This window comes from Hippocampus zosterae, chromosome 10 (genome assembly GCF_025434085.1).
Source record: "Hippocampus zosterae strain Florida chromosome 10, ASM2543408v3, whole genome shotgun sequence".
NCBI classification, from domain to species: domain Eukaryota; kingdom Metazoa; phylum Chordata; class Actinopteri; order Syngnathiformes; family Syngnathidae; genus Hippocampus; species Hippocampus zosterae.
In genome coordinates, this window is record NC_067460.1 from 9,576,327 (window position 1) to 9,592,615 (window position 16,289).

General features: G+C 41.7%; 1 protein-coding gene across 1 annotated transcript; it reads right to left on the reverse strand.

Annotated features, from left to right (window-relative positions):
• Positions 1 to 5,974: 5,974 nt before the first annotated feature.
• Positions 5,975 to 12,267, reverse strand: LOC127609280 (claudin-3-like). The gene is made up of 2 exons (XM_052079130.1): positions 11,179 to 12,267; positions 5,975 to 6,934 (listed from the first exon to the last, which is right to left on the reverse strand). Exons 1-2 carry the CDS (start codon positions 11,667 to 11,669, stop codon positions 6,286 to 6,288), a joined length of 1,140 nt encoding a protein of 379 aa, XP_051935090.1. The 5' UTR covers positions 11,670 to 12,267; the 3' UTR covers positions 5,975 to 6,285.
• Between the last annotated feature and the right edge of the window lie 4,022 nt (positions 12,268 to 16,289).

A 16,289-nucleotide genomic window follows, 5' to 3' on the forward strand; every position in this document is an offset into this window, starting at 1 on the left:
TACGTACATCAATTGCTGAATTCAAATTGCTGCAGTCGTATTGTGTGAACAACCGTGACAGGCCCTGCATTTGGTACTTGGTCCTTCAGTTGAGACTGATGCACTCTAACTCACCCTTTATCACCTTGCAGTAAAAAGAAACCATCAGTATAAAAAGGCAATGACGCAGCACGCAACTGTGCCACATCTGGAGCGGTGTAGAATTAATATTTGTATAATAATGTGATAAAAATCATGAGTCATTTGAACAAAATCTATATATATATTGCGCGTCGTCCCGCACACGGTCTGTCCTTCCGTCTGTCCCTTTTCGAAACGTACTTACTTCACCGCGCCGCTGCGCGCCGCCACTGCGCGCCGCCACTGCGCCGCTCAGGCAGTGGCTCACTACGATCGCGCGGGCATCTTAGCGAAAAAATGTTGTCTACCCACAAGCATTGCAATGAAATTGTTAGTTATTTAGTAGAGCTAAACATCTCTATTTTCACAATAAGCAATGAAGATGAACAAAAAGTTGAACCAAGCAACAACACTTTTGTGGGCTGAAGGCCCACCTTACCAGCCTTCTGCAGGAACTAGCTGATGAGCCGCCCAGAGGGCGGCGAAGCAGCTAGTACATTATAATCTCCAAAGTAAGGCCAGGCCGATTAATTGGCTGTTATTTGCGCTTTTAAAATCTCCCCCCAAAAAAATCTGCCCAAAAAATGAAAGTGTTTTTACTATTCAGTCTTACTCCAGGGAATTTTGAGCAGAATTACCGGAAGTCATGTCAATGTGTGGTGGTTATTTTGAGACCAGCTTAATAACGTGCCAATGTACAGTGGCAGGTTGCCGTTCGTTCCTTTTTCACTGATAATACGCCAGCGCATATTTAGTCATACTGATAAAGGTTGCCGTCCCACCTTCTGATTTAAAGTTGAGTGATGGGCGGAGTAGCTTTCCACAGAGATGGATTTCAGTTCAGAGTGAAAAACAGTTTTCTATCTGTTGATAATGTCACCATAATACAAAAGAGTTGAAGAGGCTGCTTCCACCAGCTGTTTCCTCCAAGCAGGGCAAAATTTGTTTTGTTCCGAACTTTGCTTCAGTTTCTTCCTGAGTGTATCAATGTGAATTTAGAAATTTTAACTCTTCTGGTCTAACCAGATTGTTTGTGTTCTGTTAATCTTTTAAGACGGTGTCCTGTTTATGCGCCGGTGGACTGATTTTTCTTTTTCTAATGATTCTTGCCTTTGAGAAAATCAAGTTTTTGGTCCTATCTGCATTGGAGGTTTCAGGTTGAGAAATGCTTGTTGTAGTCTGCCAAAGGATTGTTGGAAGATTTTAATGGCACTGTTTGCAGTGCTGAAAGAGCAATACAGTGCTGTTTCATCTGTGTAAAGATCAGCAGCACTGCAGTCTGTTATGGAGGATCAGATGTTATTGATAGAGAAAGTGAATGGAACAGGAGCTAGCATTGAGCCTTGTGGAGCACCATTGATTAAAGTTAGACAAGCAGAATGAGAATACCACGTTGTTATAATATTTTGTGAATCTGTTCAATGAACAGCAGTCAGATTTTTGTAACATATTTTTGAAATAAGAAAATAATATTAAACAATAATGACACCTAAATTTTTACATAGTGCTGCTCATCTGATGTTCAAGACTTTGCCATGTGCTGGCAGTATAAGCCAAACCTATGGATATACAGTACATGTACATTGTGAGGAGTCAGCATGCCGCAGTCATGTTAGTTGTTCTTTGCGAAAGATAAAGAATATGTCTCCAAGTAGTATTATATGATCTCGCTATGTGTGCAACTGCCACGATTGTGTTCAAATATTGTTTGGTATTCATTAGCTATTTATGGCAGTTTGCATTGTTTGACAGCATTAAGTTTAGCAGACTTTACTAAAACAGGATTTGTAGCTTCGGTAGCATTAAGTAGCGGTCTTGCAGTTGTAGACGAGCATGTTTATTGAGTCTTTGTGAGAAGACACAGTGTGCTTGTGTATTTTAGCTGGCGGTTAGAGATGGGGGAGGGGAGGACGGGGTGGGGGCTTTCCTTTTCATTCCAACTTCAGGTGCCAGGCAACGTCTCTGCCCTCCACATTCCCCAGTTTCGGTCATGTGACCACTTGTCAGCAGCCTCCTTTGGCCGGAGCCAGCCTAACGTGACCAGAGGCTCATCTAAAATGACTAAAACACATACGCTCGCTGTATGTACATTAGGTTAGAATTCATACTTGGAATCAAAACAGAATGCTTGAGTGTACTTGAATTGTACTGTTGAAATCCGTTGGAAATTAATTGTCTTTTGTGCGGCGAGAGTCAATGATTATCTCGACACTGGTTAAACATGACTGAGGGTCTGACTCGAGTCAGTGGATCACAAATACGCACGTGCGCGCACACACACATAAACACAATACATAAACTATATACAGGGCAAAAGGACAGGAAATTAAGCACGTTGTGTCCTGTTTGCATGCAAACTAGTCCTGTTGTTTCATTTTGGGCGTAATATTCTCGATTTAATAAAAAAAGGGTGGGGGGAAAGATAATAATACTTAAGTTAATCATATAATCATTTATCATCTGTTAACTGTTTCAGTCATCCTAAGGAGCATTCCAACTTACTATTCTGCAACATTTTTTAAAATCTTTCTTTCCCTTCCACATTCCTCAACCGATTCAAGCCGTTGCACTTTCCCCACAATTCTAACATTTTCCATGAAAACAAAAATCCGAATTCACATTGTTCAACTCATCCAGGGCATCTTGAGCACATGTCCAGATTTCCCACATTTTTCATTGTTCCACATTTCCCAGGTCAATATTCTCAACTTAATGCATCTAACAGATTGGCACCATGCTTTCATATTTCTTTGCCAATTCTATTTTATTATATTGTGCAAACCCCCATATTTCCAGGGCAAAATTCCCAAATGAAGATTTATTTTACATAATGACCTCCTACTTCCACATTTCTTTGCTGACTCAGACCACTCTAATGTAGAGTTTCTACATTTCGGCAATTGAATCAATTTCACTTCAGTGACATCAGCATTCACACGTTACACATTCTGTGGTTACTATTATTTCACTTGTACTTGATGGGATGTGTTTTCTTGGCCATGTAATGCTTATGTTTTCGCAGCGTCTCTTTAACTACAGTGGTCACGTCACACTGAGTCAGTCGACGCCGATACACGGCCGTAACTCGACACACTCGTCTATCAGTCATCCATCAATATTTTAGAATGCTGCCACCTGTTGGGTGTGACAAACTGACTCCAACCACATATACGCTCACAGGCCACTTAGGGACACAATCTTCATTATATGCCTGACTGTGTGTTGAATTGGTACAGAGCCCTTAAGGTGACATGGAGTGGAAAAAAAAAAACAACAACTTTGCGTCACCTCGCAAAGTTTTGTGTTCCCTCGCAATGATTGCAAGATGAGCTTTTTTTTTGGACAAGGAAACGTCTTTTTTAAAATGCATGTTTATCATGTTTATGTACTTTCGAGTCAGTTTGGCTACTGTCGCCTCTCACGCGCGGCTTTTTAAGAGACGACAGTACGCTTAAGCTGTCTTTCGCTTATTTATGCTTAAGATTGAGAAGAGATTTCATGGCTTTGCATTTCAAGCCAATTTCAAAGTAAAATGCGTTTAAACTCGCCCACCAATGAAAAACGTTCCATTTTGTTGCTTTCATTTATGCGGAAGATGACCCGGCAGTCCATAAATGTGCATTTTTTTTAAAAATCGTGATGTAGTCATCTTTGTGAGGGAACATGAAGTTTTTGTTTTCTTCCATGTCACATTAGGGGCCCTATAAAACTCCATAAAATGGTGACATATATATATTACGAAAAAAAATTCTAGCACTTTAAAATATTAAAACATGCCCAATAGGATTGCTGTTCATGAAGAACAAACATAACAAAACCGTTGACACTGTTTATTATTATTATCACTCTGAGAGGTGCTTCTAATCATTTGACCGTCTAACAGTTAAACAGTTTGTGGCCAACTCGGTCCTCGAAGGCTACTGTCCCACATGATTTGAGAAGTTTCCTTCCTCCCGATGCACTTGATTCAAAACCTGAGGTTTGTTACCAGGCTTCTGCAGAGCTTGATGATGAGCTGATGATTTGAAAGGAGGAGACGACTACGTACTGACTCGCGAAAGAGTCAGACGAGTAATATCTCGCTAGCAATCAAAACAAGCATTATGATCCGTCTTTCGCTCCAGTGAAAATTAATGGATTACGTTTACTCATGTCATTGCAATTGAGGAAGTGTTTTTTTTGTAAGTGGTTTTAAAAATCTGTCCTCTAAGGTTTTTTTGTTTAATCTATTGTTATCATAAGGCACATGGAGACTGTTAGTTACGATTGCCTTTGTCGTCTTTCTTATTATTTCAACTGCCACAGTTTACTATTTCGGCTTTATGCAAATTAGTCGATGTGTTCATTATTGCATTTTGGATTTGTAAAGGATATTGCTCCATTAATATCCAGTCCTTTCCTTGTCGAAGCAGTACACAGCATCCTCTCATTAAAAAGGAACATTTTCCAGTGCGTTTACTTCAGTGACGACATGATACTTTTCACTTGAGTGCACTTTCTTTACGACTTTTTCTGCAAACGAGCACGCCTCTCGTGAATGAAAGCCCTTTATTTGAGTAGTTGTCACATGATTCATCGCCAAACGTCTCTGCGGTTACTCCAACGCCTGTGAAACAATCCAATGACCCACTGTTGAATGTCAGACGTCATGGTAAAATTTCAAGAAGGAAAGCACATTACTTTAAGTAAAACATGAGTATGTTTATTGTCAGAAGATGCAGTCTGGACATCAGTGCACATTGCATCACTGTACACGTGTCATGCGATGAGATTAATGATGCTCTCACAGCACGGTTTATTCAAACCCATCCTTGTTCATAGGCCCAGTGGATGATGTCAAGTTTGCTTGAAACGCATTCACGAAACATCGATATCACGGAGTCTGGATCACAACATTCAGCGCAGGTGCAGCGACAGTTCTGTCTGTGCCGTTTGTTTCTACAGGCGAAAATGATGATAATGTATCTTTGCTCATCTATCTATGCCATTTATGTACAGTGACAGGCAAAACAATGAAATGCTCTTCCAGTCGATGGGATTTAATCAAACCACAAATATACTCAATAGGCTTGTTATGACTGTAAAAAAAATAAAAATTGAAATGTACAGTATCGTCACCTCATCGTACATACATTGCCCCTGCAATTAATTGTTAAATACAATGTTCACGGCAAAATGAATAGAAAATCAGAAGTCACCGAAAAAATGTGGCACACGAATATTCAAACATACAGCTATTGTTAAAGGTGAAGAAAAATACAATTTCAGTACAGATTTTCTGCCGGAATGGTACAAAATGATTCACAGCAAATAATGTGTGTGTGTATGTCTGTGTGTATATATATATATATATATATATATATATATATATATATATATATATTCATTCATTCATTCATCTTCCGAGCCGCTTGATCCTCACTAGGGTCGCGGTGGGTGCTGGAGCCTATCCCAGCTGTCTTCGGGCAGTAGGCGGGGGACACCCTGAATCGGTTGCCAGCCAATCGCAGGGCACACAGAGACGAACAACCATTCGCACTCACACTCACACCTAGGGACAATTTAGAGTGTTCAATCAGCCTGCCACGCATGTTTTTGGAATGTGGGAGGAAACCGGAGCACCCGGAGAAAACCCACGCAGGCCCGGGGAGAACACGCAAACTCCACACAGGGAGGCCGGAGCTGGAATCGAACCCGGTACCTCTGCACTGTGAAGCCCACGTGCTAACCACTGGACTACCGGGCCACCTATATATATATATATATATATATATATATATATATATATATATATATATATATATATATATATATATATATATATATATATATTTAAATACACATATACACACACACATACATACATACATACTACTTTGGACTGGAAAACAAAATCTTGCTAGGATTCAATTTAAATTTCTTTTAATTCCACCTGAAAGCTGTTCTTGTTTATTCATTTTTGGTGATGGGCTACGAGATTTTTCTGAATAAAATATGAGCCTTGGCTCAATACAGTTTGGGAAAACATTTAGTGAGTAATAAGCAAGTCACACACGTGAGACTCACAGTTGGGTAAAAATGTACACATCGACGAATGCATGTTGCAATGTTTTTCATCATGTCCTGGTGGCAACGGCCTTCCAGTCTTTGTGTCCACGTCCTCACTCACACGTAGTCTTTCCTCTCCACCCCCTGGCCTCCTGCCGACCTGGAGGCCGAGTACGCCATTCGGGAATTGTTGTAGCGGGCCTCCCTGGGCGGGCACGAGCAGCAGAGCAATCCGCCACCCAGGATCAGGAGGGCGGCAGCCGCCCATCCGATGTAGAGCGCGGCGCCCAGTTCCCGCCTTTGGGCGTCAGTCAGCAAGGGGTTGTAGAAGTCCCGGATGATGGTGTTGGCCGACCAGGAGACGGGAATGAGCTGCATGACGCCCGACACGATGAAGAACACTCCGGAGACGATCATCACCTTGGCTTTGGATGCCTCCTCTTCGATGCAGTTGGTGCACTTGGCGCCGGTGATGGCGATCAACACGGCTATAATGGCGAGCAAGATGGAAATGACGGTGAGGGCGCGGGCGGCCTGCAGGTCCTGCGACAGGGCCAGCATGGAGTCGTAGACCTTGCACTGCATCTGGCCCGTGCTCTGAACCACGCAGGTCATCCACAGGCCCTCCCAGATGATCTGCGCCGTCACGATGTTGCTGCCGATGAATGCCGTCACCCGCCACATGGGCAAGGCGCATGACACAATGCCGATGATCCATCCCAGGATGCACAGGGAGATGCCCAGCAATTCCAGGCCGACGGACATCCTGCAGCTCTTCCACCAACGTCACGCCGGAGAAACTCTTGAGGAAGTTGGCGCTGCGTGTGTGTTTGTGTTTGTGTGTGTGTGTGCAGCCCCAACAGGAGCACTATGCTTTATAAAGTAGGCTCAGGTGGATGGGAGGAGTCCTCGGAGGAGCTGACATCACCACAAAAGGGGGAGGAAGAACGGGGGAGAAGAAGAAGCTCTGCTCTCAGCTTTCACAATGGCCCCACCGGGCCACACACAATGAGGCCTTTTATCACAAGTGTGGAAGGCGCATAACACTTTGGCTGAGGGCATATTCTCTGGTCCTAAACAGGTTTCATCACAGGGTTTTTTATACAGTAATCTTAAGGACGTCTGTAACGCAGTGATTCTCAAATTGCGGTCAGCATAAGAATCGGCGATAAAGTAGCATGTGGTGCTCTTTAAAACTCCTCCTTCTCGCCTTAGCTTCGGGCCAATAAATTCTCAGATGTGATTGAGACGTATCATCACAAAAATCTGACAATAACACAATGTCCAAGACGTTTTTGTCCGAGCTGCATTTCAAGTAGCACCAACCGTAAAATACAGTAAAGATAAATATATAAATACAAAGGTTGGGGTTTTATCCGTAAAATTCAGATGTACTGTACTTAAATTAAATACAACTGAACAGTGCTTAAAGAAAGTGTACTTCATTCCCCTCTTGTTTGATAAAAATCTTGACCACATGTGCTTGGTCAAATCCTGAAGCCGGTGCACTGGATAACCGAGCATTGGCTCTGTCTCTTTTGGACCCCACGCAATGGCACCTATTTCACCCATTTTGGGTTACAATTTGACCCAGCAGTTTTAAGTGTGTACATTGAATGTATCTATTTGTCATTCGTACAGTCACTTAGCCCCCTCTTTCCTGCTACAGTTTGCTTCATTTGGTTTCGCTAATCAGAATTTCCATTGCAAAGGGTGCCAAAAAATGATTCATAAGAGCCCACTTCTTGTTTTGTCTGTGTTTTTGGTAGGAAAAGTACGCTACTGGTACAGTATTCAGATGTAACTTCCAAGTTAAGCATCTTTATTGAACCGTCCCCACAAAAATGGAAGCATGCATTTGTCCCAACACAACAATTAAAGGAGGGCTTTGTTAGCTTTTCATGGATAGCTTGATTGGCAGCAATTTAAAGCATTTAGCTTGGAAAAACGCAAAATACACTTCTTTCTTGATTTATTTCACTTTTATGACAACATATTCCACACACGGGTACATCCGTGATAATTCCAATGAGATGTAATGTGTTTAAATTACTGCTAGACAATAGACACAAATTGGACAACACGGAGGACGCAAAGAAAAACTATGCCATAATGCAGAGCAAAAATTTGCAAAGTGTACTTATGCAAGTTTTGTCCATCCCGTGCAGGCAGTAGACAAACAATACAGGCAGGCATGGCACACGTTTGTGAACATTTCCGGGACAAGGAGCGGTAATACAGTTGGAACTGAGACAGCCGTGCAGGTGAAAATAATGCCAGAGCCAGAGGCGGGAGATTAGCTTCAGGGCTCAAGGGAGGATCCGAGTCACCAGTGCCGCCGCTGTTATGGCTACGGCTCTTAGGAAGATAACGAGTGGAGCCGCACTTGTTAATGAAGCCGTTGAGGGATACATCTTTCCATTTTTCATCATTATGACTCGTGAACGAAAGAGCACTCCCTGGATTGCTAGTTCACCCAAAGTGTGTTTTGCGGCAAAAAAGAAAAAAAATAGAGCGTCTTAGGTTGCATCCTTCTCATCACTTGGGAGACGTATTTCATAGCTTTGGCTGGAAACGATATGGCTTTATTCTTTCAGAATTGATGCTAGATACATTACATTGGCTGCCGGTGTGAGTATAAATGATTGTGCAGTTTCGTTCAACATTTGCACACGTTACGATTGTCGAGTGACGTGTTGATTGAACATGGCGGTGAGCAATCATGGAGGCACTCCCTACCGAAAGCCCCATGAGTGCATGTGATCACCGACAGAGAATTTCAGTGGTTGGCAGTGAAGAAGGAGGAAGTCCAACATGGATTTCAAAAGGAAGGAAGTTTTATTTTCAATGTAGTTTGGGATTTAGGGAACAAATGTCATATGAGCATTGAAGACGAGGCATTTACAGAAATTGGGATTTGAATATTTTACAGCGTGAGGAGTTTCGTACTCGCACATAACGGTTATGGGCCAGGACTCAAGAGCTTTCTCACACTTGGCCCGGGCACTCTTCACATGCCAGCAAACAGTGTTTTATGGCCTTTAATCGCTGTGTGTCTGTGGGATGCCCTTGGAATTCTTTTGGCGGAGTGACCGTCTCTCTAGAAATGGAGCCACCTCCCCACCACCACCACCACCACTGTCTGCCTTCTGTCCTCCCCTTACCCCCTTCCTTTCTCTCAACCATAAAGCAAGTTCTTTGTTAAGGAGCTGACGAACATTTTTGTTATCTCGGGGAGCAAACAGTCAGGTAGACGGCTGCTCTGATGCTGCAGAAGCCCCCATTTGGTTCAAAGTACTTCTGAAGAGTTTTCAGTTGAAATGAAAAATACCGTTTACATTCCAGAAACACATTTTGAACTTAAAAACCGTGATTGAGTAGTGGCTCAGGTCAAGCTACCCACCTACAAACTGTTCCCACAAAGTTGGAAGAATTTTGTGATCGCCAAATGTCTTGATTGGAGTCCAACCTCAGACCCTTTGTACAGACTTTTGTAGTGTCAAGGGTCCTAAAATAAACAATGAAGATTCAGGCATTCACCATCCAAACAAATCTTTAATACAAAGTAAACATAGTGTACATTACAGACTTTTGCTTGAAAACGAACTGTGAGTTGATAATCACAAAAAAATTCCGTTCGATAGGGACCAACCCCTTCCACCAACAGCAAAAAACTAAATAAGTGACGCTACCGCAAAATGTTCAGAATTTACTTAAATGGTTGTTCAAACTAGGCATGCAACGATACCACTTTTTTATGAGTGACTACAAATACTTCCTGTCACGTTTATCAATTAGACATTCATAAAACAGAAAGGATGACTCTTGACACTGGCGCCAGGGTGATACGCAGAGAAACAGTCGAGTTGTTTCTATCAACGTTGCCCAACTGATTCTTCCGCGGATATCCCTTTTATTCGCTTCAGGTGGTCCTAGTTACATGGGTGTTTCCAACATAGGGATCGGGGGTGGTAGTGTGGTCGGAAACATGAAGATTTATTTCAATATATGAATAATCTGGGCACGTGAAACCATCTGCTATGGGGGAAGTGATTCTTATCAGCAAGCAGTTCTTACTTTGCTCATAGCCAGCAAAAACAATCATCATTAATATAAGAATATGTGGGAAACAAACACATGAATACAAAGGATGTATGATAACTAAAAACATGTGAAGATAGGAGTACGCACAATTATTCCTTCACTTACGTTATGAGAGTTTGCAGATAGAAATTAAAATATTTATGATGAAACTGTGTTTTCTTTTAATCAAATCTGGTTACAAAACAAAACCCTTCTAGGTCACAGCCTAAGTTCCGCTCAAATATCACATGCAACTGGCTCGGCCGGAGCAGAGCTGGGACTCGAGAACTTCAGTCGAATAGAGTTTATCATTCATTTTGCAGAGCGAGCAAACAAAGTGTTTTCATCAGTGTTCATCGTAATACATCTCGACTTGGCTAACATGGCCTCCTTCACCTGCCAAGATGGGAAAGTGCTGTTGATTTTTTCGAGTCTGATTACAGACGGCACCGATACCGATACAGGTATCGGTGCATCCCCAGCTTCAACCACAAACTACAGTTTGATGACAAAACACTTCAAAATGATCTTCCAACATTGCCACGATTTGATTTTTTTAAAAGAAAAATGAACTCGAACGCCTTTGCCGACATACTAATATCTTTATCAGCTGAGATGGGTCCACGCCAACATAGTTTGACACCAAATACTACTTCCTCTTCAGTGGGAACAGGTCACTTCACAAACAGCATATCAAAATTCAGTGAAGTTTGGAACACGGTCACAGGTACAAAGTTCGAAACTGTTCATTAAAAGCCGCATTAGACGTAGTTTCTCTGTTCATAGCCACTCGGAGGGATGGATCTGCTCGCTGGGTACATGATCTTTGATGGGGGCCCGTACCTCTTCTCGGGCTGCGGGGGGCAGCTGGAGCACAGGATGCCCCCGCCCAGGAGCAGGAAGGCGGCGGCGGCCCAGCCGGCATACAGAGCTGCACCGATCTCCCTCTTCTGGGCCTCAGGGATGACGGGATTGTAGAACTCCATGATGATGGCGTTGGCCGACCACGATACCGGGATGAGCTGGGTCACAGATGCCAAGATGAACGCCGCCCCAGCCCCGACCATCACCCGAGCTTTGGCCCGCTCCTCCTCCACACAATTGGTGCACTTGGCCCCCATCATGGACATCAGAATCCCCAACAGGCCCACCACTATGGAGATGATGGTGAGAGCCCGGGCGGCCTGTAGATCGCCGCTGAGGGCCAACATGGAGTCGTGGATCTTACACTGCATCTGACCCGTGCTCTGCACAACGCAATTCATCCAGATACCCTCCCAGATGGTCTGCGCCGTGACAATGTTGACGCCGATGAAGGCCGACACTCTCCACATTGGCAGAACGCATGACGTCAGGCCCAGGATCCATCCCAGGACGGCCAGCGCCACTCCGAGTATCTCCAGTCCGGCCGAAGGCATGTCTTCTCGTTGTCCTCTCGTTGTGCCGTCAACGGACCCAATCGTTCATATAGGCGGCAGAAGGTGGAGTCTCAAAATTCAAACTGTCAGACTCTGTGGCGGAACCCCCCACCTCCCCCTCCAAAAAATAAATACAATTGCAGCTTTGGCTTAGGAAAACGGCCTTGGCTTAATCATTCAACTCCTCAGTAGCGCTCCCACCTGTTTTGGGTGAGAGGAGAGCACATACAAAGTGGCTATCTCAGATAGAGTGGTTAAAGAGTAACAGAGGTGGTCAAGAACCTGCCGATGAATGATTGAAAGTGAATATAAGCACCCAAAAGTATCTGGTATGCCGACTCCCCTTTTTTCAGCTGGCGGAACCTTTAAAGCAGTGATTCCCACCCATTGTGCTGGGGCATATTAGTGTGCCGTGTGAGTTCGAACAAAAAACGTTGTTGGTGAGAAAATTATTTATTAATAACAAATCATGTATCTGAGCCTCTCGATCTATGCCAGCAATTCATAGTGACAGAAAGAACAAATAAATGATCTTCTATGAGATGGCAAAAAGTATGAAATTGACATGAAATCTGCTCACCCGCACTGTGGTTTTATTGTTCTTGTTCCTGATTGTAAAGTGTCCTTGAGTGTTTTGAAAGGTGCTTCTAAATAAAATGTATTATTATTATTATTATTATTATTATTATTATATGTATCCTCTTTTTGTCACAATTCTGTTTGGTTGTGTGCCGTGCGATTTTTCAAACTTAAAATATATGCCAAGGTTGGGAATCACCGATCTAAAGGTCAACACAAGTCATTCTCCCTGGTATCTGGAAGCCATATTGTTCACAGGAAATACAGGGTTGCCTTAAGATTCAAGTCGAATTTGAAAACTTATATGTAAATGTCATGAATCCATTCCGGTTCCACCACAAAAAACAAACAAAAAAGTCGTTTGTTGAAAAAAATAGCACTCCAAAATATTTCAGTTTATAAACACATTGAATAAAAACATAACTGAACAGAATGTCAATAATTAAACTGTTCAAACAGCATGATTGAATGCTGCAATTCAACATGCCTTGGCCACCAGGAGGCAGTACAGTACAATACAGTACTGCAGACAAAAATTAAGTACAGTACCCGGAGAAAACCCACACAGGCACGGGACGAACATGCAAACTCCAGCCTGGAGTTAAACCCTGGGCCTCTGCACTGTGAGGCGGACGTGCAAACCAGTCGATCACCGTGCTGCCATTTTCCATATAGTGTATAACAATATAAGAAATCGATTAGTTGTCGAATAATCCGTCAACCAATAGTTCAACGGTCTACAAAAATGCCAGTAATCTGAGCGTTTTCGTCCTTGTCCTGGGAGAATTGCGGACTTTGCTCTTTCATTGACATTCATTAAACTGGTGTGCATAATGAAGTGACCAGTCATTCTGACATCATCTTTAAGGCAATTTCCTCCTCGGTGAAAAGGTTTGAATGTGCATACAATTCTTGTCAGGAAGTAAATAGACAATTACCTGTGTGCACACTGGTGCCAGATGGTGGGAGGGGAGTGGGGGGGGGGTGTTATCAGTGTCCTTGTTTTGAAGGTCACAGTGTTTTATTTATTTGCCCTCAGGTCGTTTTATGCATCACATAGCCTGGTTCTAACCAAACTTTGTTATAAGATTTCTAGCGCTTTACCTTGTCTTTGGGATACTTTCTTACCAGTTGAGTGACTTTTTTTTTCATTTATTTTGAAATTGATAAGCAACAAATTAGTGACTTTTTTCTGGAGTTATTGGAGACTCTGATACTCCCACAAGATGATCCGATGTTCACCCTTCCATGTCAAGACTGCAGATGAATGACTCATGCGCAAACCCACCACTGGCTAACAGGTGTCAAACTCAAAGTCCAGGCCACATCTGGCTCGACACATCATTTTTTGTAGCCCACTGAAGCACTAAAGTGTGTCTACTTCCTGTTTCAATATTATTTTTTTTAACCATTTTTTTTCTTGTGAACATATCCCAACTTTTTTGTTGAAGGCTCAGCTATTTGCCGCCTTGGTGTTTTTTATGAACTTAGATAACACAAGATGGTGCCAAAGCCCGCTGTAATAGGAATGTAGTACATTGGTTTCATGCAGATGTATTGAAGCCGTACCTCTTGATTAAGAGACAAACTTTGTATGTTTGGGAGGCACTAAACTTAGCCAGGGTTGTTATTAGAGAGTCTTTGCTAGATGTGTATGTTTTTGCTGGTGCGTTTTTTTTTTAAATTCCAAAATATCATATGCAAGTCATTTATTTTGAAGGGTAAGGTAAGGGTGTTGGAAATTATATTCACCAGTTTTGGGATCATAGTTTGTGTTATATTTGTGGTTTAAATTATTAATATAGACAATCATCAAGGGGTTTCAATTACATTATTTTTTTCTCCATTCATTGTAAGGCTTAGTCCATATTGTCTACAAATAGAGGATTAGGGGGATAATAACTTTATTGCTTTGTTTTGGAAAACTACAACATGTGATAACATTACAACTTTTTTTTCTTTGAAGAATATGCATTTGTTATTTTAACATCATGGGTCCTATTTTCACGCTCGGCGCAAGTCTATTCACACAGATGCATGAAATTTGTATTGTTTAGGAACTGTCCTGTCACTTTTTGTCTCAAAAATAGTCAACTTTTTAAATCTTATAGGCTTTTAGGGTTACAACTTGTTATGTATAGTTGACGTGAAGAGGGTCTCTTGGGAAAGAAAATCTCAACTGTAAGAGATCAAAAAAAGTGTTATTCCCTTATCTTGAGGCCCAATTATCTGTATACAAGCAATAAAAAAGTACATTCATAATACATTATTTTGAAGTGATTAATTTTCCTGCACATTCAGAAACAAACCTGTACGATAGTTGACCTCATCTCGGAACTAAAGCATGTTTAGTTTGCAATGCAACAACTTCAAAAAAACAGCCAAGTAGGCCACTTTTGTTTGTTTAGAGTGCACTAAGTAGGTCAATCAATAGTGAGGCTGAAAATTTGTTGAATTCAAATCGACTTCACTGTGTAGCAGAATGCAATTTTTTTAATCGCAAACTTTGCCTTAATTATAGCAGAAGCCTAAAGCCAAATTTTTGTATGAATAATATATTTTATTATTGTTCATTGTAATACAGAAAAATGTTTTGCTTGTGTTTGTTAAAATGTACATGGGGGATATAAAATTATCGCAAATGCAATATTGATCGGGAAGAATTTCAATTAGATTATTTTTCAAAATCTTCCAGCCCTACTCAGTCGCACATTTGGACTGAATGACTTACATTTGCTATTATTTTACAGAGTCCCACTTGGGGTATGGGTGAGGGTATAAGTGGGACCAGGTGATGAATGAAATCTTTGTGAGGGTTTCTGTTGCACATTTGGCCGATTATCCCAGACCGGGTTTCGGGACAAGTTACAAAGGAAGACGAGGCCAACAAGCTCCCCTTTGTCTCCTTGCTCAGTTTTCCCCGAAACTAAATATCTCATGTTGGGGGGTTGCATCTGGTATTTGTGCTCTTTCTACATCACAACTGGCCCAGGTGAGGTGCTTATCATTGTGGAAATGGATACCACATGATGTTATGACTTTAAATGGTGCCATTGACAGCCTATTTCATTTTCTGTCACCTGCAGTCAAATATATTTGTCAAAAAATCTGCATTCTTGCTGCCAATTTTTTAGGCCACGCACCTTCTTCAGCATCCCCACACAGTTGGCGCACCCCCTCCACGCACCCTAAAAAAACAATCAAATAAAAAAAAGAACTTGGCGATAGTCGATAAAGACCTCAAAATAAACCCCCCCTGCCCCCCCAAAAAAAAGTTCAAGGAAGCCTGTTAGAGCTCATGATGTCCAGTGAATACACGCTGGGCCCTGCTACAAATAGAAAATGCATCTACAAGTATAATTCACACCCCCAAAAATACTTTGTAATTGCCTATGAATACCATAAGATGGAAGCAAAGGACTACTTTTGTCTGAATAAAATCTCATGTCAATTAAAACAATCCTGTTTTTGTTCTAACAACAAATAGTTGTGTAATTTTAAGCGAATTACAGAGTATCTACATCTAAGACAACCAAACATCTTTAAGAATGCCTGAATTAGCTTTATGCTAATGCAACGTGGGGAACCCCGTTCACAGGCCAGTACATGCAAAAAATAGTTGTAGTGTTATAACCCTTTTAAGCAAAGAATATTCAAACTCAAACAATGGAACTCACAGGCTTATATTTTTTTATCCTCTGCAAATGTTTTTTTTTTAAACAACACCCTATATTACTGCAGCTTACTGAGTACTGATTGGCTTCATGTGGATTCATATGTCTGTATTATACTGCCCTCAAGTGGCCAAAGCGTCCACCCCAGAAGGATCAACCCAATGTACATTGAATTGAAGCCAAAAAAAATGTGCCCAAAACCGTTTCATTCTTTACATTCTATTTAAATACAGTATGTGATTACATTTTTGTTTTTATCAAGCGCAATATTATAGAGTACTATTTTTCTTATGGGGAAAAAAATCATCATAAAAATGATTGTTTCCATGATGAAAAATGAAATATGAGCGATTGCAATTAGCAAGAC